Source organism: Corapipo altera, unplaced genomic scaffold, assembly GCF_003945725.1.
Source record: "Corapipo altera isolate COAL_440 unplaced genomic scaffold, ASM394572v1 75, whole genome shotgun sequence".
Lineage (NCBI taxonomy): Eukaryota > Metazoa > Chordata > Aves > Passeriformes > Pipridae > Corapipo > Corapipo altera.
In genome coordinates, this window is record NW_020884887.1 from 5,515,890 (window position 1) to 5,539,577 (window position 23,688).

A 23,688-nucleotide genomic window follows, 5' to 3' on the forward strand; every position below is an offset into this window, starting at 1 on the left:
AGAGTGGGCAAATGCATCCATTGCTTAAAGTGCAGCCTCCAGAGCCCTTGTACAGACTTTTGAGTGGCCCAAAGCTGAGGTCTGTGTCAGGGAGTGGGGAGCTCCTGCACCCAGCAGAGCCCAGGGCAGGATTTGGTGTCGGTGCTCAAGGCACAAGTGGGAGCTGCAGCTCCGAAGAGCAGCCCAGGACAGCTCACTGGGCAGTGAAACGAAGTCCAAGCAGCAGGTGTTTCACACTGGTCAGGAGCTGAGGTGTGCTGCCCACACTGCCTGCTGCCCACACTGCCTGCCAGGTGCTAGCCAGCCCATGGCAGTGACCAAAGCTGTCCTATCCACAAAAGCTCAAAATTGACTGATTTTCCCCTCTCACAAGGCACACTGTGCCTAGCCCAGGAGATAAATAACACTGCCTCCCTCCCCTGCAGCAGCTGGAGAGGAGCCTTGTAAGCCACTACAAAAGCAGTGCCTGTCTGTGTGAAGAGGAGTTTATCACTAAGTTTTGTCACTAAGTTATGCCAAAATGAAAACTTTCCCACTGGCTTTTTACAAATGGTTGGAACTAATTGCTGGGACTAACGGAGTTGCTGAACTGATGTTGACATTCACCAACAGCTCCCTTCAGTCTCTAGGTCTGCTCTCAGAAATTATCCCAATTAGCAATTATGCTTGATAAACAATATCAGTTGTTTATTTTCCAGGAAGCTGCCTGGGAGGCACAGGTCAGGCTGGGAGGACAAACCTAAACTGTGGGTCTCTCTCTCCCTGCAGACCTTTCCTTCATGTGCTGCAGCCTGGGAACCCACTTCCATGCCTCTGCTCCCACATGAACCCACCCCGGGCACACCAACACCAGCTGCCTCAGCAGCATCCCCACGTTTCCCCCCTGCAAGTTCATGTTTTCATCTATCCTGGCACTGTCATTATGCCTGATGTATTTCAGAAAAATACTCCTGTTTTGGTGGCCCTGAAGCCTGCTGGTTTTGAAAAGCAGCAGGGAATGGGCTTCCAATCAGTTCTCTGCTCAGGTTGCAGCAGTTACAGGGATGAGGGGCTGGGTTTGGGGTGGGATGCTGGTTCTGGCTCTGTGGCTGGGCTGGGGGACCCACACTGGGCTCCTACCAGCTGTGCTGGAGACAGACAGGTGTAGAGCTGCTACCTAAATTGGTGCATACCCGCAAAAAAACAGTAGCTGGGACAGCTCAGCACCTTGCAGACCTGCTCCTTTCAGGCTGCTGGGATCCTCCTGCTCGGCCACATCACCAAGCCACGTTTTTGATAAATCCAGTGCAACCTCTCTGACCTGGCGAGCCCTCATAGGGGCAACAGCTGGTGTGGGGTTCCCGTGTGCCAGGTGCTCCAGGGCAGCTGCCTTCCATCCCAGTGCTTCCACAGCCTGGAATCCCCTGATGACCAGGACACCCTGTGCTGGGACACAATGGCCATGCCTCTGGGAGAGCAGGCTGGTTCCTAGGGGACTGCTCTCTTGCTTCCAAGGGACTGTCCAGGTGCCATCCTGAGCTGTACGGTTGCTGCATCACCATCTGGAGTCTTTTCCACACTTTTTCTTGCTCTCTTACTCCCACTCAAGCAAATTTAAGGTGCATGCCCCACTTCATCTTTAACCCTCCCAGTCTGGAGGGTTTCTTCTGCAATGGGTCTTGTGACATCGGCACCGCTCCAAAGTCCAGAATACGGAGCCCAGGCTTTTCCTGCACAAATTAAACTGGAAGAAGCCACACTTAAAATAGCAATATACAGGGATATTCCCCCACAGGAGCTGCATCCCTGGCATCCCTGGTGTGAGCCAGCTGGGGGGTTCTGCCACCCCCATGGCCCCAGACGTGCCCCCACAGTCCAACTGCCCAGGCAGATGCAGGAGAGCACCTTCAGCAGAGCAAAACACCTCCTCCCCGAACAGCCTTGCACTAACAAATTAAAATATTTCAGCACAAACTTGTTCTTTTGATTTTTTTTCCCACTTTATAGTATATATGTTATCGTTTATTTATAGGCAGATCACTTCACTATTTACAGTACATGAGCGTAGAGATTCTACAGTCTTTTTGATGTAAACAATTAACTCCACGGCAGGGGAGTCTGGAAAAAGAAGCCAGTTCTGAAGTATTTACACAATTTAAAATAGAACTTTTATACCCACTGGATAGATATAGAGAATACATTGAGCGATTTGGTTAAATTATCTATGAAACTATAGAATCTGACAATGTAAAAATACAAGAAAACGTTCTCTCATTTTAGAAGGTAGACAGTTAAATCACACTAGAAATAAATCTCTTTTTTTTAAAAATAATAACAATAATAATAAAGGAAAGGCATAAGAATCCATGCCATCTTTTAAGGTTAAAGTATATTACATAAATAAGGACACAACAGAAAGGAACTGGGGAAAAAATTAAGTGAAATATAAAAAAACCACTACCAATTGAAAAAAAACCGTACTAAAAACTTGATTCTTTTATCACAGTGGGATCAATTCTGCTACTTTTACTTACTCTGCAAGTAGAAAACTGCAGTTAAGTAGTGCTTACTCAGCATGAGCAAGGGAGGCAGAATTGGCCCCTAATAATTATGAGCGGTGTCCTTTTACTTAAAAAAAAAGAAAAAAAAAAAAAAGACAGAATTTAGCCTTTTTTTTCATAAATAACAAAGCAGATGTGCCCCTTTTTTGGTGAAATTCTTACACCTTTCTCAAGAAATGCATCAGTTTAACTGTTCTCTCTGTTTCTCGCATGCATACACACACTCCCTCCCCGACTCTTGTGTTGCAGCCAAGCTGCTGCTGTCCCTGACCCCAGGGAGGGTGAGGGAAGAGGAATGAAACCCCAAGGCTGCGTTTGGCTCTATATTGCTTGAGATTGTCGGGGATGGACTACAATGCTCAGAACAGAAAGGGTGTCGGGTTGAACACCGATGTATCTTAGGATTCAGCATACCTCCAGGAAGAAGGAAAAAAAAACAACAAAGGATAAAACCATGTTGATCTGCAATTGCAATACTCCTTTGCATGGACCAGAGCTGAAATCAGACAGGACTGTAACATGGTGACTGAGCTGCTTCGTTCAAGATGCGCAGCCCAGCCAGCTGCGCTGAGGAATCGGGATAAACATTTTCTTTGGGGCAGCATCAAACCTAAAACCTGGGATTGTCCTTTGCATTCAGCCCACACACTCAGAAACACTTGCTCCTTCCTGCGGAGCCTCAGGGACCCACTGGATTCCAGCCAGAAATCCAGTATCCCACCCTGAACAACGAGCTTTTCTGGGGCAAACCTGTGCAAAACAAGCAAAGGGGCATTTTATCACGAAACTCTTCACATTCAGCATTTCCCCACAGCACCCGCAGGAAGTGACTGGGGGACATTCTATAATTACATATTTTTAAAAAAATAAATCTCCTCCTGACTTATTGCCTACCAAAGTAAACCCTTCTGCTCCCAGTTTCTCTTTGAAGCCGCATTCCTACCTGTCCCACAGCCCCCTCGAAGGGGCTGGGGTGTTAGGGTTCCCTTTTTGGGGTGCCCAGCTCCGAGCTGCACCTGCCCTGGGGCACCCACATCAATGCCACAGGCTGGGTGGGACATAAAGGCAATCCTTGGAGAGAGGGGGATCCCCACTCCCCGGCAGCTCCTGCAAAATTGTGTGCCCCTGGCTTGCCTGGTAGCACTGTCTGCCTCCCCCCACACAGTGCCCAAGCATTGCTTTGCTCCTGCCCCACTTCCCTGTCAGCATCCAAAACAGTCACAGGCTGGTAAGGGACGGAGCTCTCACCTGCCCCTGTGCCCAAGCCCACCTTCCTGCCCTGTGCAGACTTGAGCACTGTGAGTTAAAGACACCTTTATAGTAAAAAGAACCACCCCCCCAAAAAAAATCAAGTGGAAACTTACTTTTTACCACAAACCCTGCATGAGGGACTCTAAACCCAGAAAAGCTGCTCTCTCCACTCTCACCCAATCCTAAAATTCGGAGGAAGCCACCAGGGCAGGCAGCACACGTCCTCAGGACAGGCAGCACACAGCCCATGGGGCTCTAAGCATAGTGCATAAGATCTGGAAAAAGTTTCTTGGGGAGGAGGGAAAACAAACCATCCCAATTTAATGGAAAAAAAAGGTAAAAACCCAAAGGTAAAAAAAACCCAACCCCACTTATAGGCTTCAGGCACCTCGAAGACCACTTATTGCATCTCTTCCTACCCTACGGCTGCAGTACTGATCAGCTCTGTGCAGGACCAGCCCTCCCCTTCCCAAGCACTGCTCTCAAGATCCAGCAGCTAGGCACAGGCAGGGGCTGTGGGCCAACCTGGGGTGCCCAGCTGCAGGAAAACAATGTGAATTTTTTTATCTGGATACACCAAAACCAATGCTTGGGAAGTAACTGAGTGATCCTCCAGGAGTGGGCTGGAGTCCCCCCAGCTCTGCACTAACCCTTCCCCTCCACCACGCTTGATGCATCCCCAGCAGGGCCCAGCCATGGGTGCCCCTGGCTGAGTGGGAGATGGAAGAATTCCACTTACTTAGCTATTTTGTTTTTGTTTTGTTTTGTTTTGTTTTGTTGGCTTTTTTTTTGGATTGATCGTTTTCTGAAAAACATCAGCACAGCACAGGACAGTACTACCCACCCTAAATGTGTCGCTATATACATTCTACATAAGCTCTATAGCAATCACATGTAAACATCATCATCGTGAGGAAATACTAGGACAGAAAAAGGCAAAGCTACAATGAGGCAATTGCCAATAGCAGATGCTCAGTCTCGGCCAGAGCTGCTCATGTTCACTAAGGTGGGATGAGAAGTGGGGGGATTTTGTGGCAGGAGAGACACCAAACCTTGGTGTGAGGCTGAAATGGCACAAGGACTGTTCCCTGGCAGTGATCGTCACTGGTGGTGGATTGGGGACCCCGCAGTGGCCTCTGGGCCCTCGCGCTGCCGGGCTGGTTGTTGTCAGAACCACGGCTTTCCCGAAAGAAATAGCCAGGGAACTGTGCTGGTGTCAGCGCTGCCGGCGCTCCTGCTTCCACCAGAGACCAGCTGCACTCACAGCCCCAGAGCCAGGGGCCATCCCGGCAGGGCTCAGGCTCTTGGCATCACACCTTGTGCAATTTCGAAGGTTTTGGTCATTCTCCCTGCAAGACGAAATATATCCACGCCAAGGAAATGAGAATAAAACCCCTAAGTCATGTCGAGGGGAGACCCCAGGAGATTCTAATCTATCTATTGGCAGAGTTAAGGCTATAATATTCTATCTACATAGGATGGCTGAATCCCTAGTGGTCTTTGGGGAGGAAAAATAAAAGGAGACGATGGCAATGGCTTGAGGAGCAGCAAGATTCCCACTCCCTCAGGAAACAGTGCCTCTGGCCAGCTGGTGGTGGGGTTTGCTCCAGCTGGAGGTGGGCTCTCTCCCCATCGCACCTCACCCAGAGGTGGAGGGCAAGTCCACAAGTAAATTTCATGCTTGAGCATTCCTTAAATCCAGTCCTGAAGGCCCCTGGCCAGAGACAGAGTGGGCAAATGTGCCGTGGGGCACTGGCGGGCATGGGGACAGATCCTGGGTGCCAAGTGGGTGCTGGGAAGTGTATGGCTTATCAGGCAGTGGGCGGAGGGCGGGCAGGGTGCTGGGTGGGCAGACGCTCGGTGCGGATGCTGTGCCCCCTTCCGCCTCTCTGGATTTTGACCTTGGCTGCCCAGTGGAGATCACAGATGGGTCACAGACAGGTCTTCTCACCCTGCTTGCTTTGCAGGGGCTGGAAGCGAGTGCAGAGCAAACCGTTTGGCCCAGCCGGTCTCCCAGCTATCCGAGGGGCTGGAGAGAAGCCAGATCCTTCATATTGACCTGGAGATACCCATCCCTCAGGCTGTGCCAGCAGGACCCGCTGGATTCAAGCCTGGCTGGCTCCAGCCCCCCCAACCCTTCTCTCCTGGCTCCAAAGGCAGCAGAGGGCTGGAGCAGTGCTGGTTGGAAGTAGTGCATCCTTCTTCCACCCCTCTCCTTCCCACCTGCAAAGCTGCCTGGCCCTGGCTCCATCGTGCACCAGGACCCAGCTCAGCATCTGGGTGCTGCTGCGGAGCTCGGGCCATGTGAGCAAGAAGAATGGCTTTGACAGCAAAGTGGATGACCCCAGCACAACCATCGAGCACCCCAGTTTGCCAGCAGGGGAGGCGGGTGAATGTCAGCTCTGGGACTCTGCTCTGATCCCCCATTTGCTGAGTGGCAAGTGCCTCATTACAGTGCATAGTTAAAAATCAAGGAAGCGGTACAATAAATCTGAATTACAGTACATCTGAGCCATAAATACATTTTTTTTAAGTATATACTTTTTTTTTCTCTTCTTCTATTAAAAATTAGTTTATAATCCTGATTCTATTCACAATTAACAATTTCATCATCACACACTACAGACAAAAAAATGTTATGGTGAACACAGCTGCAACTCCACTGCGGGAGCACTGGGAGGGCCGGGAGAGGGAGAGGGGCCGGGGGGGCTCCTAGGCTCACCCTAAAACAACCAGTCAGAAGCGGAGGGACTAACGTGTGGCAGTGAGACATCAACACCATGGGGACTCACAGACAGAAGCAGCTTTGTTCAATGTAAACATCGATCAGAAGGGACAGCAGTCTCTCTCTCGCGCGTGCGTGCTCTCGCTCTCTCTCGCTCTCTCGCTTTCCATAGACTGAATAATTTCTTTGAAAACGTAAACATATTGGAAGTGCCTTGACTGAGGTATTGAGGTATTCCTCCAAGGTTAAGGCTGTTACCGATGCAGGCTTAGCTGGGCCTCCTGCAGCAAGCTGTCGAAATCCATGGTCTCGTACTTGCTTTTCACTGGAGCTGGGGAGGATTCCTCCGTGCCGCAATCTGGGAATGGCAGGGACAGAAGGCAGCCAGGTCAGGGAGTGGGGCACCAGCATGCTCGCTGCCTGGTTGGGAGGGAAACTGAGGCGCAGCAGGACACTGCTCATTGCCCTGCTACCACAGAGCCAGCCTGGATGCAGCAGTGATGGCAGAAGGGATTGGGGTGGTGTTGTCTCTTCCCCATTGAAAAGAGCTGTGGGCAGAGGGGCTGCAGCAGGGCCCAGCTGGGCCTCGTTTTCCAGGTGTGCAAAAATCTGCTGGATCCAGCCAAATTTGCAGGTGCTGAAACAGGTTGCAGGGAGAGGGGTGTCTCCCTGCCCTGCTCCCAGGCCCCTACCAGAAGCTGAACACACAGTGCCCCTGGAAAGCCTGGGGAATTCAGCACATGCCAGAAATAAGGCTGCCTAATTTAACAGCAGCTTAACATTTTAAGAGTATATTTTTGAATGGCATGGTTGCATTTCACCTCAGCCTGTGGGGTCTGCATCTCATGTGTCCTGTACTAGGACAAGCAGGATTTTAGAAACAAGCCAAGCTGTTCAGGAAGGGGGTGACTGGTGGCTCTGCAGAAATCAGCAGGTGAGGAGCACTGAGGGGGCTTCTCCTAGGCTGAGGGGCAGCTCTGGCTTCCCTTCCTACAGCACTGCATAGTCAACACCTTCATCATGGGGTGCTGTCTGCTTCCTAGCTTCTCTGTGCCCAAAATGAGAGACTCTGGGATTTATTTAGATGAGTAACAGGCATTTGTACCCACAACTGAAGTTGGGGGATGGCTGCTCTGAGCAGAGGAGATACTGCAACGTGATGAAAGATTGGTCAGTGCTTGTGTCAGACTGGGTGTCTGGAGGTAAGACTTGGGGCTTTATTTTTCTGGGCCTCAGCCTCTCACTCATGAAGTGGAATCCTAGAACCCTTCATCCCCTACAGAGGGTACAGAAATAAACATGCAGTGTTGGTGAAACACTTGAAGACCACAGCAAGGAGTGCTGGGCGAAGCCTGGGACACATTTCTCTTGTAGGACTAGCACAGGGTTTGGCTCCTGCCCTTCACCTCAGGCTGCAGCCCTACACCCTACAGAGGGACAGGGTCCAGTGAGACCCTGGGAGACATGGTCACTGAGTAAAGCAGTGGCTTTGGCCTTGCCAAAGCTCAGACAGCACTAAAAGGGGTAATGTGACCACAGCACATTTCAGTGCCATCAGTTTGACTCAAAAGTGCATGTGCAGTGTGGTGAGCAAACCACCCAGATCATCTCTTGGGCTAATGAAATGCTGCTGACTGCCTTCTCTAACAACTGGGATGGGAGTTTTCTGCTGGAAAGCCTCCAGGGCTGTGCAGAAACACAGCAGAGATGGGCTGTGGTCAGCTGAGACCCAGCAGCCCTGGGGTGTGATGCTACATTTTGCAGCCAACACACCCTGGGGCCTCATGCCAGTTGTTCTTCTCTCTCCCCAGTTTCCCAAGCCACCTGACTGAGCTAAGAACAGCTATGTGAGCCATGGGAAAAACAGTGGGCTTTTCCTGCAGGCTGAAAACATGTCTGGGATCCTTGTGTGACCAGGGCTCAGCAGTGCTGTTACATTCTGTGCTGATAAGACTCCTGTTTTCTTACCCAAGTCAGCATATCTGGTCCAGAAGAAGCGCCCAAGGCCACCAGAGCTGAGCTGGAAGGAAGGCTCATTCCTCTTCCTTAGGGAGGGGCCATTCTTCAGAGATAAGGCGGCATGCTCTGAATACCGGTAGGTGATAAAGCCATATTTATCCCCCCTGAGCAACCAGAGAAAGAATTCATGATGTGATGGGCCCCGCAGCCCTTCTGACACAGTTCTTCCCAGCACTGTGCCCCTGTCCCTCCATCCTGCTGTCCCTCCATCCCAGTAGACCTCCCTGTGCCCTTGGATCTGTGGACACACCGCATCTCCTTGCCAAAAGCACCAAGACCATGGGCTCAGTTGACCAAGGAGGTTGGTCTGGCACCTCCTGGCAGTGCTGATGGGGCTTGGGGAGAGGGGCTGCCTGTAGCTGCTGGAGCTCTGGACCACAGCTCACTGCCCACCCACCTGTTAGTCCTGGACAGGACCTGACACTCCACGATTTCACCAAACACCTCAAAGCGTTTCTTCAGTTCACTGGAGCTCATGCTGCTGGAGAGGTTTCTGATGTACACAACTCGGCCTTCCCCCTGGCAAAGCAAGAGAAAGGTTTCAAGCTCCAGGACCTCACACCTCTGTGCTGATGGGCACTGGAAATGTGGGGCTGTTGAGGAGCCCCTGTAAGCCAGCACTGGGATACACTGCTGTGGGCATGGCCTGACATCTCCAGGATCTGGTTGTTTCCACTCCAGCCCCCTCACAGTGTCATCCCCAGGACACCCCTGCTGCAAGGGACAGCCATAGCCAGGCTGGAGCAGCCACACTCCCTTCTTCTCTTTTAAAATTCCACTGCATTCTTGCAGCTCTTTCAGCTTCTCCTGAAAATGTGGGAAATATTCCCAAGAATTGCTAGGGGCAAAATTCAATTGTATTGCAGGGAAAAATGCCAAAGCAGCGTGTGTGTGTGTGTGTGTGTCTGTGTGTGTCTGTGTGTGAGTGCACTGTGTGTGCACGACAGTACGGAGCAGCAAGTTTCTTTCCCACATCCCCACCCCTGTCCCAGCTCCCACCCGTGGACACACGCTCGTTTCCTTGTGCACAAGGATGCAGCGGGGCCACATCTGTAATGGCTGAGCAGCTCCAGGGATTCCCCAGCTCACCCCCCAAACTGCCGATGCCAAGTGTGCTGAAGCACCAGCGTAGGATGCTCTGGGCATTTCTGTGCCAAGGACTCCATGTGTTGCCAATTGCTGGTGGCTTCCGCTCCAGGTTGGGTTTTTCTCTCCCTCCTCCACCCCCATGTCCTTGTTTAACATTGGCCTCGCACCAAGGGATGCTGAAGCCAGGGCTAATGGGCTCCACTGCTGCTTTTCTGCAGCGGGAGATGAACTGAGGGCTGGGGATTGCTTCGTCCCAGTGTGGGGTCCCCCCACTTACGATGGCCTTTTCCCGTCTCTTCTCCAGCTGGCCCCGGTGCCCGCTCCCGCCCTGACACTGCTCGCCGTTCTCACACCTGGGAAGCGAGGGAGAGGAGATCAGCCTGGGATGGGGGGAGCTGGTGGGAAAAGCTTCAAACATCAGTGGTAAGCCGAGGCATGTGGTGGCTGCAGCAGCAGGTGGACACTCCAGAGCACAGGCAGCCAAGGAGAGATGGGGGTCTAGAAACACTGGAAATGACACTGGAAAGTTTTTTCTGATGCCAGAGGGTGTCTCCAGCAGGCACCCCTTCCCAGGCCGGGTTCAGGTCCCTGCCCCTGTCAGCCACGGAAGCCCTTGGCTGCTTCACCCCGCTGCTGCTTCCTCTGGCCACGGCTGATGTTTGCAGCAGTGGCTGATGTAGAACCAATTATTTTTATAGCTTTTTTTTCATTAATTAGCATCTTTACTACTTGGGCCAGCAGAGCAGAGAGGACTGGGGCTACCCTTCACCATGGAAAAACACAGCAGGCAAGAATGATCCCAAGGTCCCCGTGCCCCCCGTACCTGAAGGTGCGTCTGCTGGCAGGTGATCGCGACCGGCAGCACGAAGACCCCGAGCTGGACCTGCTCCGGGAACAGTAATGCAAACTGGTCCTGGAGAGGGGGTTTCTCCGCAGGCACACCTTGGAGTTGCCACGCTCCTCCTCCTCCTCCTCCTCTTCCTCCTCATCCTCCTCCTCCACGGGGGAGCCACTCTCACTGCAGCTGTCTTCAAAGACGGTGTCGTACTCGGGGGTCTTGCAGAAGACCATGTCCTCGTCATCGAGAGCACTGTCCAGGAAGCCAAAGTGCTTTGTTAAGCTGGCTCTGATCTCCTGGTCTCTCAGCTGCTTGACGCCATCCTTCCACAGCATCTCGCCGCCCGCCTCCTTGCCGAGGTCCAGTCCCTGGTAGTGGGCAGCTGGGACCTTCCTCTTGTGCTCCGTCTCCACTTGGCTCGTGGGCTCCCACGACTTGAGCACCTTTCTCTGCAGGGCAGCCTCGGGTTTGAGCACCTGGCAGTAGTCGTGGTCCCCGAAGGAGCGGGAGAAGGGCCTCTTGAGCAGGCCCTGCTGCTCGGGGAGCGCGGGGCGCGCGGCGGCAGCTCGGCTCAGGTGGGCGAAGAGCTCCGTCCTCTCGGGGTGCTTCCTGGGGGCTTTCCGGGAGGCTGCCATGTCCCCTGCACACCCAGGGCTGGGGGCCATCCCGTCCTCCTTCCCTGGCCCCTGGGGGATGTCTGGCTTGTACAGGTCCTCCTCAGCAGGCTTGTATGGCGGAGTAGTGGGTGGTGTGAGACCTGGACACCCCCAAACAAAGGGCAGGAGTCAGCTCTGCCCCTGCCATCCTGCCCTGTCCCACACCAGTGCCTGGGCTGCACCAGGTATTGCAGGGGAGGAGGCTGCTCAGCCCCACAGCCTCATCCATCCAGTGGCACTTGGGGAAAAATAAGGATGCCTGATCCCAGCAGGGACCAGAGGACTCTCCCTTCCCTCCTGGCTCCTTCAGGGGACTTCTGAACAGCTCCCACCACCCCAAACACATCCCCCTGAGGTGCTCATGGTGCTCAGATGTGGAGGGCAGTCTCCCGTGTTCATAGTGTGAAGAGGATGTATGTGCTCCCTTGGCTGGATAGGCTGGAGCTGATGACTCCAGACTGAATTTAGGGTAAATCTGTCCTCTCATATGGAGGAATTTTGCAAAACCCAAAACTTAAAAGCCTGTCCTACCTGCTGTCCCACACAGCTCCACAGTCAGCATTGACTCAAAGTTTCTCTTCCCAAAGGCTGGGTCACTGGAGGAGAGCAGAAAATCAGGAGGGAGGAAGTGTTTAGGTGAACCACAGTCCCAAAACCCGAAAGGAAGCTGAGAAAATGCTGCCTACAGGTGAGCCCTCCCACTATGGCTAGTGCCTGACAGAGGGGTGTGAGGGCAGCGGGCTGAGCAGTGTGCCCTCCCCGTCCCAGCGAGTGCTCTGGGGCACACACAGAAATCCCCTGCCCTCAGGATGGGGCTATCCTGGCTCCTTGCACCCTAGTGATGGCTGTGGCTCCCCACAGCCTTGTGCCCAGCTGGGTGGCTCAGTCTCCTCTGCAAAAGCAGCTTTGTGTGCTTGCAGCAGAGGCTTGGCCCAGCTACACAAACTAAGGTGGTTTCCAGCCCCAGCACAGTTCCTTCAACCCCGTCTGCACTTACGTTTGTGCCAAGGACAGCGTGAGACATCTGGGTGTTTCTGAAAGGCAGGAGAGAAGCTGGTTACCAGTGGAGCTGTACTCCCTGCAGCGCCCGAGGTCTGGCAGGGGCTGGGCACTGGGGGCTTTGCCCCCCTGAGGGAGAGGGCTCACACTGCCAGGGCTGAGCCATTCATGCTCATAATGAACCCCAGAGCCCAGGCACAGTGTGAGCCCATGGGCAAGAGGGACCTGGAGGGACGGGGCAGCCTGGTCCCTGCTGGGTGAGCCCTACACCAGCTTCTCTCGATATAAGGATGGGGAAACAGGAGCAGAAGGCCCCCATGGATTGAAACAGCACCCCAAAATCAGAACAGGCCCCCAGCTCCCCATGCATGGGACCCCAAACCAGCCAGCACATGGGGCTGTGCTTGGGGCTGCTCACAGCTTTACTGCCAGCTGAGTGTCCAGTGCCTGGCCAGCATCACCTGGCCATGGCAGGGATGGCACAGGCAGCATGGATGCACAAGGGAGGGTTGAGCAGAGTGACAGCCCGTGGCCTCCTCACCTGTTTGCTCCAGGAGGGCACAGCGCCGGCTCTCAGCCTCGTTTCCCACCTCACCATCCACTGGGGAACCCAGGGAGAGGGGCTGGGGTTCTGCCGATGGTGCTGTGCCCCCCACCTCCACTTCGGCCGCAGGCTCTTCGGCAGAGAATCCCTCCAGCACCAGGCATGGTGCAGCCCCTCTGCAGGCCAGGGGCACGGAGGGCTCGGGGGGTGGCTCATCAAGGAAGGACAGCCAGTGCCCGAGCTCGGGGTTGAGTCTCTTGGACCGGCGGACAGCGTAAACAGTGTTGTCCTGCTTGCGGGCCGCCTTCCCCACGGCTGTGCCTGAGGTCCCCTCTTGCTTCCCACCATTGTCCTCATGGCCACCCAGCTCCTGCAGTGCCTCTGCCTCAGCTCCAGGGCTCTGCCGTGGCTCACCCTTCTCTGGTGCTGTTTTCACTCTGGAGGTGCAAGTCCCACTGGCATCCTCCCCATCCCGGGCTGGTGGCACAGGGGAGCAGGAGCCGGGCGGCCGTGCCAGGGCAGCGTACACGGGCTTGCCCAGGCGGTATGGCTTGCTCACGTCACACAGCAGGTCCCGCGCCAGCAGCTCCTTCAGGATGGAGAAGGATGCTCCGGGCTTCTTGCAGCCCCCTGCTGCCTGCCAGGCACAGCCCGGCCGGCTCTGGGCGCTGCCAGGGGGGCCCGGCTGTGCGGGACAGTCCGGTTTGGCTCTCTTGAAGGGGCTACTGCAGGGCTGGGGCTTGGTGTCGGCAGGGTCACGGGTGGGCAGCTTCCGCGGCGGCAGGCAGTAGGTGTGCATGTAGCGGATCAGCTCCACCACGGAGTGCATCTCTCCCTCACAGGACAACTGGCTGCCGGAGCCATCCTCTGCTGAGGAGAGGGGTGTCACCGAGTCACCGGAGCTCAGCGAGTCCTCGCTGGAGTCACTGTCGTCCTCGTGATGGGTGCAGTCACCCGGGGACAGGTGGTGGCCACCGCTGGGGCACTCCTCGGGTGCCTGGGGGGCTTTGGTCTGGGAGCAGGGAGTGGTGGAGGTGAGGTGCCTGTGCAGTTCAGTGCAGCTGCGGCTCTGTGCCTGCGGGACACTCGCCCTCCTGTCCCGGGGACCCTCCACCTTTGGAGAAGAGAGAGGAGAAAATCAGACACAAGTACCTGGCATGGGGGGAGAAGCCCTCCATGTTGACAGAGCCAACCCACATCCTCAAACCCCCCACTTCTGGCTTAGAAACACCCCAACCTGTCTTAGAAACACCCCAAGCGCTGCACACAATGATGCTCCTTCTTCCAGGGAGGGATCTGCTGCTCTTCTCAGGCAATCTAATTTGCCAGGCCTAATGCACTGCACAGTAACCATCAGCAAAGTAGAAAAATCTTTGGTGGCAACTTCTGCTGGGTTTCAGATCAGCTTAAGTGAGGGGTGGGCTCTGCAGCATGGCATGCAGCTCTCCTTGGTGATGGCCCCTGTCTTGGGCTGAGAGTCAGCAGAGAGGGGGACAAGGGAGCACATGGGGTTTTCACAAATGGGCACCTAGGGAAGCTGGGAGAGGCTGAAGCACCTGGGGTCCAAATGAGATCGAGGCATTTCTCAGCCCAACGCAGAGAGGGATGGGAACGCCACATGTAGGAATAGGTATCCCCGTTTTGGAAGAATTTGTAATGGGACGGTTAAAGCTTAATTAACTTGTTTCTTAAGGAGACCTTCTGCCTAAGAACAAACATTTTTTCAAGGATGAGGGAAGTGTTTCTTTCCCTCCTGTGTCCCTCCTGTGTCTCTCTGGTCTGAGGAGAGATAAACTCTCAGGATGTTACAGGCTGCGCCTGTCTTGAGGCTGGGAGAGGGAGGCCAGAGAAGATAAGAAACCTGGAAAAGATCCGGAGGAGTTACTTTCTCAGGCCCAGCGCTCTCACTGCTGGTGCAGAGTTTTTCTTTGTAAGTTTTCAGTGTCTTTGCCTCCAAAATAAACCTTTTTGAATCCTTTCCACTGCCTTGGCATTTTTGGGGAAAATACCTGCGAATATTTTACTTTACGCCACAGGTGATGCTCTCTGTCCGTCCCCAGCCCCTTGCCCAGCTCAGAGGCTGCCCATGCTCCCTGACACCATCCTTCAGTGCCTTTCTTTAGGACAGCTCCCAAGAGGTGGGCAGTGCACGGGCTCGAGCTCTGCCCATGAGGAAGTACCTTCGTGCAGGGCCGTGCTGGTCGGGATTTTGGGGTCCCCGGGCGCCGGGCGGTCCCGTCCCGCTGAGCCTCACAGCTCGGAGGCACATGCGATGGAGAGAGGAGCAACTTCTTCAGCTGCAAAGAGAAGTGGCAAGAAAAAGAGTCGGCATGGCAGCGAGGGCAAGAGAAAGCGCCAGCAGGGCTGCAGCCCTTGGCTCACGAGTGCCCAAAAATGGGGCAAGAAAAATCTAAGGCAGGGAGGAATTTCCCACCCCACCATGGCTGTGGGGGCAGGTGCCTGGCCATGTGCAGCCCTGAGGGGGTCAGGGCTGTCTCCACAGCACTCACTCATGTCCCCAGGGACCCTCAAGCAGGTCGGGGCAGTGCAGACATGAGAGAATTTACTTCCCAGGGGCAACCCCACTCCTGTCAGATACACAGGAGCTGCTGTGGCATCCAAACTTCTTACTCCAACAATTCTGCCCTTAGGTGACAGAGGCTTTGTGCTGATGTGAGTGACAGGTTTGGACAACTTGCTTGTGCCCCCGTGCAAAGCTCATTTAGCCAAAACATCCAGAGAGGGCCTGGACTCATTAATGAGCTTTCAAGGCATTTTGCAGATGCAAACCCCTGTGGGACCTGTCGAGGATCTCCCCAAAGCCCATGGGTGGTGGGAGTGGGGTTTTCCCTGGGTCACCCACAGAGCCATCTCTTCTGATGGCAAGGTCAGCACAACATTTTTCTTCTACTCAAACCCAGTTTTGCTTAGGGGGAGGAAGAACACCAACCCCACACCCAGCAACAACATTTCATGTTCCACCCATGTCGCGCTAACGACCGAAGGCGACAACAGCTCAACAGGAAGACGACTGCGTAGGCACTGGGGACTGCACGGAGGAGACAGATCTGGGGCTCCCGTGCTGGTCGGTGGGCACAGAGCCCTGGGGGGTACGGGGGTGATAGAAACAGGGGGTGCCCAGGTCAAGGTCTGCCAGGAAATGTCAACCGGGGCACCCACAGCTTTAGGTGTGCAGCTCCTGTTGGTGGAAGCAACCAGCACCCTTTCCCCCCCACCCCTGCAACGTATACATCCTATATATACACAGACATATCGTGTGTGATATATACCCCTGCGCAGGGGCGTGGGCGGTGGAAATGCACGCTGTCACCACTGGATGTCACTCCTCCCCTTCTGGGTTTTTGAGGAGACCCCAGGATTAGGCTGAGGGGTCCCGGGGGGGACTGTGAGCCTCAGGAGGGAGCAGGCTGGGTGCCATGTCCCAGAGATCTCCTCGGGATGGCAGTAAATGCTGCCAGTTAGTCCTGGGCAGGATGGGGAGCGGAGCTGGAGCCCCAATATGGCAGAGAACCAAGAAGGATACTCCAGTCACCAAATCTGTAGGGACTGGAGGCCACATAGCCCCTGAGGGGTTTTGGTGGAAGGGACAGGGAGGGTCAAACCCTCCCACTGAAAGCTGAGGGCACAGGATGACACCCGGGCCAAGCTCCTGTGTCCCTCTTGCGAGAGCAGCAGGGAGCTCAACCCGGGGCAGAGGTGGGTGGGAACAACCACTGTTGCCCATGGACACGGGGCTGGGATGAGCCAGAGAGACCCCCAGGCAGCCCCACATCTGCATGTCCGATTAAAAGCAAGTGTGGGTCCTGCCAAAGCAGCCCCCACCCCTTTGACACCCACCCCCACCCCGTTCATATACATATTTGTATACACACAGCTTGTTCCCGTGAGGATGGTGATGGAGGTGACAGCAATGATGCAGAACATGTATACGTATACAATACAAGTATATGCTTTGGTATTGACGGTTAAAGAGAGTTTTAAGCCTAGAATGAAAAAATTCAGACCTTTGCTTCCTATCATACCCATGCAGCCGGCTTATCAGGGGCTCATCCAAATCCACCTTAAACAGTAGGAAGTGGGTTCTTACTAGAGACAGCTCATCAAACTCGGGGGCCGGGGACGGCCCCCCCGTGACCGGGGCGGTGGGTTTGGGGGAGGGGGCAGGTGAGGTGTAGGCATGGTTGAGCGTGTCCCCCTCTTCCATAGTTCGGAAGGCAGCCAGGCCCATGTCATCTCCCTGTATATCATCCAATGTCTCCGTGAGGGCTGCCAGCAGCGCTTCGTTCTCGCTGTCTATTATCTGAAATGAGCAGGCAGAGAAGAGAGGGGGAGTTAGGCTGGGCAGAGGGTCTGTGAGATGCTGGGTGGGGGAAGAGGGACCAGCAGAGCAACAGCAGCTCTCACTGACCAGCTCCCACTTCCCAGTGACCCCTGGGGCAACCTGTGAGAGCTCTTCCCCAGCACAACACCAGGATGGGATGAGGAGGAGAGACCCAACTGGAAAAGGAGCATCAATCTGTCCACCTGAACCCCTAACAGAAAATAATAAATCAGAGCATCTTCTCTCCCAACAGTTGTCTCCCCCCCACCATCATGCAAACAGCAGAAGATAAAAGATCTGTGATTAAAAGGCTCCTTGCCCAAATCCTCCTGACTCTGGGCTGCAAGTGCCCCAGCTGGGATGGGAGCCCAGGGAGGGGGCAGGCACAGCCTCCTGCCCTCCACGGGGCTGGAGAGGCCTGAGAGGTCATGGCTGGTTAATCTGCAGTTCTCCTGACAGGGAAGGCAGAGAAAATGTGAGGAGCTGGGAGCTCAGCCCAGGGCTGCCCAGTGGACAAAAGGGCACAGCCCCCCGGGAGGACACAGGGGAAGCTCAGCCTGGGCTGCACTGCTGGCCAAACACCACAGCTTGTAACAACAACCAGTATGAGTTTTGTTTTCACTGAAAGCCCCCAAACTCAGGCACCTCTAGCTCAACAGGGATTCTAAGCCCTCACACTTAAAGCTGGCTGCACCCAGTGCTCTGTAAGGGACCGTGTCCACAGAGCACAGCCCTCAGAGTGAGACAGGCCTTGCATTACAGCTCCCCTGACCTATTCTTTGGGTGAATAGCATGATGTGGGGATGCTGATGGGAGATTTGTGAGTGTCTGTGGCTGCACTGGGCCAGTCAGGACCAGGGGCTGCTCCTGCCTCCTCCCTTCTTGCTGCCCTGATCCGACCTCTTGGGTCCCTCCCTCTTTCCATCTGGGCTTCGGCTTGGCTGATGTACCTCCAGCCTTCCCAGTGCCCTCCCAGCCCCACGAGTTCCCCTCCAATCTGGCAGTACACTGCAGAAGCCCAAGAGAGGACAGAGAAGCTGAGGAATGGCTGGAGTGAGTCAGGAGTTCCTTCTTTTTGGTCCTCCTCCATCACATTCTGAATGTAAACCATGTCCAACAAGAAGCAGGCTACCATCAGTGATAAAATTAGCACGAGGGTAAATTCAGGCTCGCAAGCAGGACTGTTGCCTGCACACACCCTCCTATGTTTCTCTCATCTTGTTTGAAAATTAAATATCTTTTGTTCCCTGCCCTAACCTTGCTCGCAGTTACTAGAGCAGGCTCCAGGGAAAGGCAGCAGGATGCTCCATTTTTGGCTCCGTTTCTTTTCCTCCTGTTATTGGCACGAGAGCACTGTGCATATAAGTTCAGTGGGATACATTTCATCATACTCCACTGCTCCTAATGGGCCTGTCTTTTGCATTTCTCTTCTGTTTATCTTTTCCCCAGGAAGTTCAGCGGAAAATATGCATCTCGTGATGAAGGTCCCTCAGCTGGACTGGACCATTTTCAAGCACAGCATCAGCACAGCATAAAAGCCACAGGGTTGTTATTATGGCCAGGTTAGAAAATATTGGGGCTTTTTGGGTTTTTTTACTCTTGTTTAAATATAAATTCTGCTCCCTCCCAAAATGTAACCCAGAGTTGGTTAGTAGTTGACACTAGTGGGTCACAACCTCCTTGTCCGAGGGGTAAGGGCCTGGGTGCTGCTCAGGAGGGCAGAGAAACTCCAGCCCCCAAGGATAGGCACATCCAGGGCATGGCATGAGCTTTGGGAAAGGTGAGAAAGGCAAAGTGCCCGGTCCCCAGGCAGCTTCTGCACCTCCCTGTCTCCAAACGTGCCTCTGCTGTGTTCACAGCCCTGTCCTGGCCTCACAGCTCCACGAGATGCTCAGCTCTTCTCCAAGGAGAGACAGGAACAGTGCTGAGGGTTATGGACCAGCCCTGCCTGTGCCCAGGAGCACCCTCTGTCCCAGCACCCCTTTGCACCGTGCAGTCCATGCTGGCACATGGATCCATCTCAGCACAAAGCCAAGCACAGAAACCAGCCACCTCTGCCAAAAGGACCCGAGACCCAAACAGAGGGGGCTGCCAAAACTGGGAAGCCGGTGTGGGTGGGGCTGCTTTCTGCTCCTGAGAAATGAATAATCCTGCCCCACACCACAGCACTGAGACCCCCGCACTGCCATTCTGGGAATCGAACAGGACGCACTGCACCCCGGCTGTAATTCCCTGTGAATAACACACCACAGGAGGGCTGGCTCAGCAGCCTCCTCTGCTCCTCCACCTCCTCATTAGCCTTACTCCGCTTGCCCCATTTAGAGCCGGTGCACAAATTAATGGAGCACTAATCAGCTGGGGAGGAGATATTAATAGTTGTGCGTGTTCCCTCCTCCCTCCCTCCTCCCCCTGCCTCCATCCTCGCGTGCCCTGTGCCAGGAGGATGGGGGTACCTGGAAGAGCTCGGAGTCATCAGTGCTGTACTGGCTGGAGTCTGTCTCCGAGTGCTCCCCGCACCACTGCAGCTCGCTGAAGCAGCTGGCCGAGTCGAAGTCGCTGGCATCCAGCTGAGACAGATCGATCTCCGGGAAGTCGGAGTAGAGGTGCTCCTCGCCAGACACCTCGTACTGCGCAGAAAAGAGAAAGGGGGTGAGCCCACTGCTGTGCCAGGGGAACAGGAAGCAAGGGGCAGCAGCATCCACCTGCGGAGACGGACGGTCTCCTGGTGCGCTCCCACCTCCGCACAGGCCCGTTTCTCAGACCCACTTTCCACATGGCTCCAGGAGCAATTTCATGGCAGTCTGGAGCGTGGTGAGCACCTCTTCACTGCACACCTGCCAGATTGGTTTGCGCAGCCTGACACTGGCACTGCTGGTTACTGAGAACACCCCCACAACTTCCATCAAACCCCCTCTTGTGTCCCAGCTGTGGCAGGAGTCAGAACAGCAGCATCTGCATTCAAAGAGCCTCATCTCCTGCAGTGAGCAGACGCTCGGGGCAGAGCACAGCCACCCAAGCTGTGGCACAGCAGCTGCTGGAGCTCTTAGGGGCCATTCCTGCCTTTGGTGCCACCTAAGGGTGACATCCAGGTTATCTAGCTGGAGGTCAAGGCAAGAGTCTTGGGTGCACATGGGACAGCAACGCACAGGGCAAGGCTCCTGTGAGTGGCCTCACACCTGGTCCCTACCCTGTTCTCATCCCTGCCACACGGCACTGAACCACTCAGGGACAGTCCCTCTGGGGAAGCAGCACCACCAGTGCAATCCAGATCCCACTCCCTGCATTGTACAGGATGAGAAAATGGCATGGAAATTAATGGATGTCCGGGTGCACACAGGGTGATGCGAGCTCTAGGAACCGAGCTAAAAATCTCCATTCAACCACAGAAAGGAGCTGGCACCTGCCCTGCTTCATCCTGGCTTCCAGCCACTGCCCTCCCACAAAACCCCACGGCTGCACCCAGCACCCTCGGAGTGAGGGCTGGCACTGGCACCCACTGCCTGTGCCGGCATTTGGACCGTGCCTGGTTTTGTGCCTATGTCCAGGTTCAACCACACGGGAAAGGTCTGGTGTGACTCCTCCCAGCATTGGCTGCCCGGGGGAGTTTTCTGGCAGTGAGGGAAGCAAGTTTATTTACAGAGCAAATGGATTTTGGAGCAGGCAAACATCTGAGCATGTGAGCGAGACTGCATGGGCAGGGGAACGCGGGGGCTCCTCCTCCTGAAGCTCCCTGGAAGGGTCTCCTCCTTCACTCAACGGGAAGGAAAAGGGATTTCAAACACAGCTGGAGGAATGGAAAATACAGCTTTTCTCTCTTTCTCTTTTTTTTTTTTTCTTTGGTCAAATTGGGATAATCTGGGATTATTGATTCTGTTCCCACAGGCTGAGAAGCCTGTCTACCGTGCTCCCCACTGTGTTTAGGGCACCCCAAAGGGCACTCCCATGCACACACTCACTCCCATTTTACATTTCTCACCTGCCTTCCGCCCCAGCCAGTCCCAGGGGAGGTGGGAGACAGGGAAAGCACGGGCAAGGACAGGGGGGAGAGCATTTTCATGGCCCAGTGGTGAGCCAGTGCCATGTCATGGCAGCTGGGACTGCTGATACTGCCCCAGCCTAAGCTCTGCAAGGGCCTGGGAGCTGCCCCATGGTGGGGGATGCTCTCCCCAGCATCCTCCCTTCATCCTGCTGCTGGAGGGATGTGGATCAGGTAGATTACGCAAGTGTGGTGCCACAAAGTATATCAGGCACCCCTCAGTGGCTCCAGGATCTGATACTCCTCACAGCCCCCCAAGGCTGGGGCTTTCCTAACCTGCCCTGCAAAAATCTTTGGTCCCTATTCTCATCCCTGCCAGCTCTGGGGGACACAGATGCGACCTTTCCCCTTGTTCTCCTTCCCCCTCTGCTCAGGTGCAGCCTGGACTGCTCTGGGATCAGATGTCCTTTGGCCTTTCAGATGTGTCCCTTACCTGCTGTGGCCCATCCCTGCCTTCCTCCCTCTGCTCTAGCGCCTGCTCCAAAAAAAGTCTTGCAACAACTTTGGCTCCCCCTTCTCCCCAAATCTTCCCATGGGAACACAGGCAAAGGCTTTTATTTTTAGAAAAGCCATACATACATATATATACGTGTGTCTCTGTGTGTGCGTGTGTGCGTTCAATTAAAAATAGCAGAGCAGTCAAATTCTCCTGCTCCTTTTGATATGCCACAAGGGAAAAGATCCTGGTGCTGAGATCACAAGGAGCAGCTGACACCAGTGCTCGGGATGTCTTTTGATCAACTCCACAGATGTGACATGTCCCCATTGGCAACAGGGCTGGGTAAAAATAAACTCCTGCAATCTAATGCTGCTGAGTTGCCCTCTCTGGGCACCACGGGGGCAGGATTGCCCCGGTACTGCCACTCTGTGGATGCTCCCAGCTAGCACAGGTCAGGAATGCCTAAAAACTCAGCTTGGCCTGTGTTGAGCCCCCTCCTCAAAAAAAAACCACGGGAAGAGCGTTTGCCCAGTGCGATCACCTGCACAAGCACATGGATGGGCACTCCAGCACATGGTCACAGCTCCAGCCAGCCCCCTCTGCTAGACAGTGCCATTTAACCCCCCCAGCCACACCAAGGACCTGAATTTCCAGAGGGAATACATCACTCTGAGCTTGGAATCCATCACTCCAAGCACTGCTAGCCCAGCACAGAGGACTGAGAGTGAAGTCCCTCCGGGCTGGCCACAGGGGGTGGGGGAGGACCCAGCCCCCCACCCAGAGTCGGGGGTGGCAGCGGCAGTGGGGAGGCTGCTTGCGGGCACAGGACCTCATCTGCTCTGACTTTCCCTTTTCCCACCCTTTGCATTTCCTGCTGCCTTGGGAGAGGAGTGAACTTTTGTTCTAATTTTACTCGGGAGTTTGTAGGAAGATCAGCCATGGGTTCTTGGTGTGCAGCCAGCAAACACCCATGGAGACATGCTCAAAAATTCGGAGGCATCCTCCAGCCCAGACACCTGGCCTGTGTGTGCTGCAGCAAAGCTGTGACCAGAAAGCTGCCGGCAGCTCACTGTGACGTGTCTGATGAATCCCTGCTCTGGGGAGGAGAGATGCCCTACACAGGTGCCCCCATGCCACACACCTCCATCCTTTGGGGGAGCAGGAGCCCAACCCTGGGCATCCTCTCTGGAAGCAATGCCATGCTGGCAGTTGCACCTGGCAGCCAAAGCTGGAAGGTGAAGGACATTTGAGGAACAGCCTCCATTCAGAGACATCCTCCTCCGCTTTCCTTAAAGCATGAACCAACTCTGACCTCAGCCCCAGCTGAGATGCATTTGCAATTCTAGGACAGAGAGGCAGCTGATACTCGCTCACATGTTGCACAGAGCTTCCCTCTGCAGAGGCTTTGCTTAGAGCAGCAACACTTTTATTTATCCACTGCTGAGCTTGGGTAGTCCTGCCTGTTGTGAGGGGTTTGTCACTCCAATTGTGGGAGAAGGGGTTCCCCAGGGATCCTTATGCAGAGAGTCTGTGCTCACTTTGTGCCCCTGCTGAGGCTGCTGGACCTGGCAGCAGCTATGCTGTGCATGCCCAGGACAACCAGGTGAGCAGGAGGGCTCTGTGCCACCATGGCTGTGCCACCCCACTGCCAGGCCCCCGTCCATGCCCACCACTGTCAGTAGTGAGAAAGCACAAGGGACATCTCCAAACTGGCAGATAAGGACATCCAGAGGTCACTCTGCCAACGCTCCTGTCCCCGGGAGCCTCAACTGCACCTAAATGCTCCCAAAGTGCCAGTGGGGCCTCTCCCTGAGCACTGTGGGTGAGGAGGGGCTGGCTCCCCCCAGCCTGTGTTCCACCTTCTCCTGGAAACCCCGTGTGAGCAAATCAGTCTGAGAGTTTCTGGTGTCTCCTTGGTCATCCCCAGGAGGGAATGGAAGAACTCCCAGCTGCTCTGACTCCCCACCCCTTTGCAAAGCCCCCAGTTTTTGTCCTTCCTGGGGCAGTGGCAAGGCAAGGCAGGACAAGGAGCTGGCCTGGGGGTTAGCTCCATCTCCCTGCCCGACTCTGAGGGTGGTCAGTGTGGGCCACTGTCTCTAATGTCCCCAGTAGCTCTGGTACGTGGGCAGTCCCTGGTTGGAGGCACATCCAAGGATGCCCCGCTGAGCACAGCTCAGTGCTGGCTCCTGACGCTGCGGGGACAGCAGGTG

The 23,688-nt window shown here is 54.8% G+C and overlaps 1 protein-coding gene across 1 annotated transcript in view; it reads right to left on the bottom strand.

Annotated features, from left to right (window-relative positions):
* Positions 1-1,954: 1,954 nt before the first annotated feature.
* PPARGC1B (PPARG coactivator 1 beta) overlaps positions 1,955-23,688 on the bottom strand; it is a 50,272-nt gene continuing 28,538 nt past the window's right edge. The window contains exons 2-12 of the mRNA XM_027643453.1: positions 19,457-19,630; positions 16,770-16,982; positions 14,842-14,958; positions 12,659-13,775; positions 12,116-12,152; positions 11,650-11,714; positions 10,448-11,219; positions 9,902-9,977; positions 8,933-9,054; positions 8,485-8,639; positions 1,955-6,874 (exon numbers count right to left, since the gene is read on the bottom strand). Of these exons, the coding sequence (XP_027499254.1) occupies positions 6,771-6,874; positions 8,485-8,639; positions 8,933-9,054; positions 9,902-9,977; positions 10,448-11,219; positions 11,650-11,714; positions 12,116-12,152; positions 12,659-13,775; positions 14,842-14,958; positions 16,770-16,982; positions 19,457-19,630 (2,952 nt within the window). The 3' untranslated portion in view covers positions 1,955-6,770. The remainder of the gene's footprint in view (positions 6,875-8,484; positions 8,640-8,932; positions 9,055-9,901; positions 9,978-10,447; positions 11,220-11,649; positions 11,715-12,115; positions 12,153-12,658; positions 13,776-14,841; positions 14,959-16,769; positions 16,983-19,456; positions 19,631-23,688) is intronic.